The sequence below is a fragment of the Merops nubicus genome, unplaced genomic scaffold (genome assembly GCF_000691845.1).
Source record: "Merops nubicus isolate BGI_N331 unplaced genomic scaffold, ASM69184v1 scaffold10277, whole genome shotgun sequence".
Classification (NCBI taxonomy): Eukaryota; Metazoa; Chordata; class Aves; order Coraciiformes; family Meropidae; genus Merops; species Merops nubicus.
The window spans coordinates 76,399-80,585 of NW_008619610.1; the positions used below are offsets into that span (position 1 = coordinate 76,399).

Below are 4,187 nucleotides of genomic sequence, written 5' to 3' on the forward strand. Positions count from 1 at the left end.
AATCCATTCATTGTGTTAGCACATAGGCAAGGAAAGAGTCACCAACAAAGGTTTGACTTAAGCTGGCCTGAATTACTAGTTTTATTTTTGTAAAACAACTTCTAAGTAGAATGCAAGCCCTTTATAAGGCAGTTCCTTCACAGATATTACTTTAATGCATGAATATTTGTGTAAACTCTGCAGGTATCTGAGCTGTAGACTGATTTTCTGACACCTACCTCAGACATGAACTGAAGCCCCAGGCCAAGCTGAAATGGAGTTCCTGGGCTCATGGGCACGGGGCAGGGGAAAATCCAAGGCCAAGGCCCCTTGGGGCCCTGAAAAAACACTTTGAAGATAATAATTTTCAGCATCTGACTTTAGTAAGAGTTACTTCAACTGGACTGCTTTAGGAACAACAGAATATATTGGACATAATATTATGTAGAAGTTGATAATGTTGTTTATTATTCACACAGACTAGAATCAACAATACTAATGTTTAAGTTCTAATCTGAAAAAAAATAGAGTGCCTATTCAATGATTCATTTTCTTTTTTGATGCTTAAGCCTCACAGTTAATATTGCCCAAGTAGCCACTGTCAGAGCAAAACTGTATTCCTGCACTTGACCTCCACACTTAAAGAAATCATCACTGCCTTTTTTTAGGACACCTGACAGTAAACACTGGGACCATAAGCTCAGAAAACAGAGATTTCCCATCACTGGCTTTGTTTTTTAAAAAACTTTGCTCTAAAGTGCGTGTGTGAGGTAGAGAGGGGAGAGGAAGAGGAAAGGCCAGTGTTAATTGCAGAGACTGCAGGCAGAAATAAATCATATATCAAATCATAACCGGAAAATCTTTGATAGCCTGAGCATTGTACAGGGCCAGTATGTTCTCCCTAAAGCACAGAGCCATTTCTTTAGTGTTCCTGGAAAGCTCAGACAAGATTTCCCTCATGTGGTACAGTATCAGCTCTAAACTGCCAAACAACTTCATTTTCTACTCCTTTGTTGCAGTTCACCATCAAACCCCTCAAAAAAATCCCCAAAAAACCAAAAACCAAAAAACCTCAGACAAAACCAAACAAAACTCCCAAATCCCCTTTTACAGAAACGGAACACCAACTTCAGAAGACAGTGAGATATAAAGATATAAATTGGATACTGCTTATTATTTTAAACAAACATGTATTGCAACAGATATAGAAATTGTTTCTCTTTGAACAATTTTATTTGCAGCTTCAGTTTGCTGAACATGTTTCTTTTATCACTCCAAAATATTTCCAAAAACATGCACTAAATGTCACAACGAAACTTGTCTCCTTTTCTCCTTTATTTCATAAACTGATAGCATTATAAAGCAGTCCTGGATGGGTAATGCCTAATTTCTTCTTTTTCAGTTGTTCTCAGAAGTCTTATCTTCCACCAGCTGAAGTGATATAGTGAAATACAGAGTTATACAAATCTCACAACAGTTGGTTATTTTACATTGTGTACATAAGCTTCATAAAGAGTGAAACTTTTTGCTTTTATAATAATGAATAGAAGGAATTTGGAAATTACTTGTATTTTCAAGTCTTGAGCTTTAGAAGTCTTGGCTTGCAGTACAACAAATGATTGTTGTTTTAAGTATATGATCTCATCTAACACAAACAGATTGTATATATGGTAGTTCTGGGTCATAGTACACTTCACTGAAGTTCCCAGCAACATAGGCTGAAGCTATCACCAAAAAAAAAAAAAAAGGCAAATAAATGTGTGAGCCTCAGTAATTCTGGAGAATTAGTTCTAAAGAATTCCAGTTTCCTGTTGATCTGTCTTACCATTAGCCAGCTTTTGTGTTTAAGACAACTTCTGTGTGCCAAGAGGGTTATAAAGTTTGTCTTCCATTTAATGTCAGAGTGTCACTTCCATGTGCAGTCTTTCCATCATCAAGGCACTTTAATGGTCTATCTCCTTCATCAAGCCATCTATTTCCATGACATTTGTGGAAGAATAATTATATTTGGGATCTCTAGCCTCTATTTCATGTGTGGCTGAAATCAGAGAGCACGCATACATAAACACAGACCTTATAAGCCTTGTTTCCAGAGGAAATCTCTCTACAAATACACTCTTCTACCTTTTGTTTTACAAGAAGTGATCTCATTGTAATCAAACGGATGTCCTATATAAAAGACACTGGAAGCTTTTTCCATTCAAATGAAAGATAAACAATTAACACTACTCAGTATCAGAAGACTAAACAAGCACTGGTAAGTGATAGACCAGACACCCCAAAGAAGGTGTAATGATGTCCCATTTAAACCAGTAACGTTGCTTCTTTTGGAAGGGAGGCTGAATTTTCGTATCATGCCAAGGACTGCTGCATCCATTCTCCTGCTACTATTTGGTGTATTTCTGACTATAAACTTATGAGATTCCTCCATTTTCTATTTCTATTTTTTCTAGGTGGAGAATTCTTCCCTCAAAATAAAAAAAAAAAATCTGTTTCTAATGTCCCATATAAGTATAAGGCATAGATCTTCAGGGTCACACTAGCCAGGAAAAATACTAAATGAAGGTGATATGAAGGTTAGCCAACTCAAAAAGGAAACATTAAGGGACCAGGAAAAAATATTTACTTTTATACAGACCACAAAAAAAAAAAAAATATGACCCAGCTATAAATTCTTTCAGATGACAAAGGTAAATGGGATGATTCCTAAATAGTCCGGAAATTATGAAAAGGTTAAATAGCCCAAAATTACAGGAAAAGTAATTTTCCATCATTGGTAGGATGAATACATAAGACTTTTCTGCTGTTATAGTGAGCTCTGTGATATGACACATGCACTGAGCAGCTGATGTATCAGTAGAGTTGAAGAAGCAACGGATTTTGCCATGACTGATGCTGCAAACTGGAAGTGTGCAACTCCACAATCCCTCCCACTTCTGAATCTGATAGAAAACTCCTCATCACCTGCCATCAGTTTCACTTTTAGGACATGTTTATCTAGTGTGACAGAAATTCACCTAAGCCTTTTAAATTTTGTCTGATCTGACATCTCTTTGGGTGAACAGTAGCATCATAGGCTTAGTTTCACAACCAGTGTAAAAGTAATACTCAAGACACTGATGTTTCTGATTATTTATTATGGCACTTTAAAGCATATAAACTCCATTTCTAGGCATTTCAAGCCAGTTTAAAAATAAAATAAGGCTTTAAGTTTTAGGCAGTATTTCAGTAATTTTGTTTAAGAGTTTTTAGACTGTTACTAGACAGGAGATAAGAATTTTGCTAGGAAAACAGAGTCTGAAAAATAAGGCTTCCTTTCAGTAAAATATGTATGTGCTTGCTTAAGTTTATCATGTCCATTGGCTAACCAGTATATATGTTTTCAGATAAGAAATTTGTGGGTTTGAAACATGAAAAAACAAACTAATCCCTGAAAATACATTCCTCTACTTAAACAGCAAAAAAAAGCTTATCTCCTATTTATAGCCACTCTATTCTATTTGCTTTGTAATATGCAAGTTAGAAACAACTCTAGAGCCATAACTCTGATTTTTTTTTTCTATTTAAGATCTTACTACCTTAGCAAGCAAGGATGCTGGTCAAAATTCAGCTTGCTGTTAACTGTTCATTGTCGTATGTTCCATTATCTTGAACTGAAGGCAGTTTGTAGTAGAGCCTAAAACCAAGCTGAGTTTTTTTTAAAACCTCACTTTAAAATTCCACTACAGTAACAACATTTCCACTTCATATATTTGACATTTTATTTAATATCCTCAGAAGTTCAGAATAGTTACATAGTAGTTACATCACGGCTTTTAAAAATGATTGCACTCAGCTACTCAGTCCATTGAAATACTAGAAAACAGGGAAAAGGAAAACACATAGAGGAGCTCTGTCCACTGAACTGAGTTGTTTGTAGCAAGTTCCTACAGAACATGATGAGATCCTCATGCTTTCTGATAGACTCTAACACACTTGACACCATTCATGTCACATTCCTAGAAGACAAAGAAATGGATTTATTAATTTGCCTTAGTACAGACTACAAGGAAAAAGATCTTTCAGAGTTACTTTTCAGGCTACTGGCCAACAGCACTCAAGGATCAGAAAGCAGGGCTGAAGGACTCACCACCACCAACTGTCCATCCACTAGTTTCCGTGTTATTATGGTCTTCTTGCCATCCACTTCATCATCCTGCATCATAAAC

The 4,187-nt window shown here is 36.0% G+C and overlaps 1 protein-coding gene across 1 annotated transcript in view; it reads right to left on the bottom strand.

Moving 5' to 3' along the window:
• Positions 1–3,719: 3,719 nt before the first annotated feature.
• The window catches only part of FABP5 (fatty acid binding protein 5 (psoriasis-associated)), a gene marked incomplete at its 5' end in the record, with an annotated part of 2,464 nt that continues 1,996 nt past the window's right edge, over positions 3,720–4,187 (bottom strand). The window contains 2 exons of the mRNA XM_008943851.1: positions 3,720–3,977; positions 4,109–4,177. Of these exons, the coding sequence (XP_008942099.1) occupies positions 3,927–3,977; positions 4,109–4,177 (120 nt within the window). The remainder of the gene's footprint in view (positions 3,978–4,108; positions 4,178–4,187) is intronic.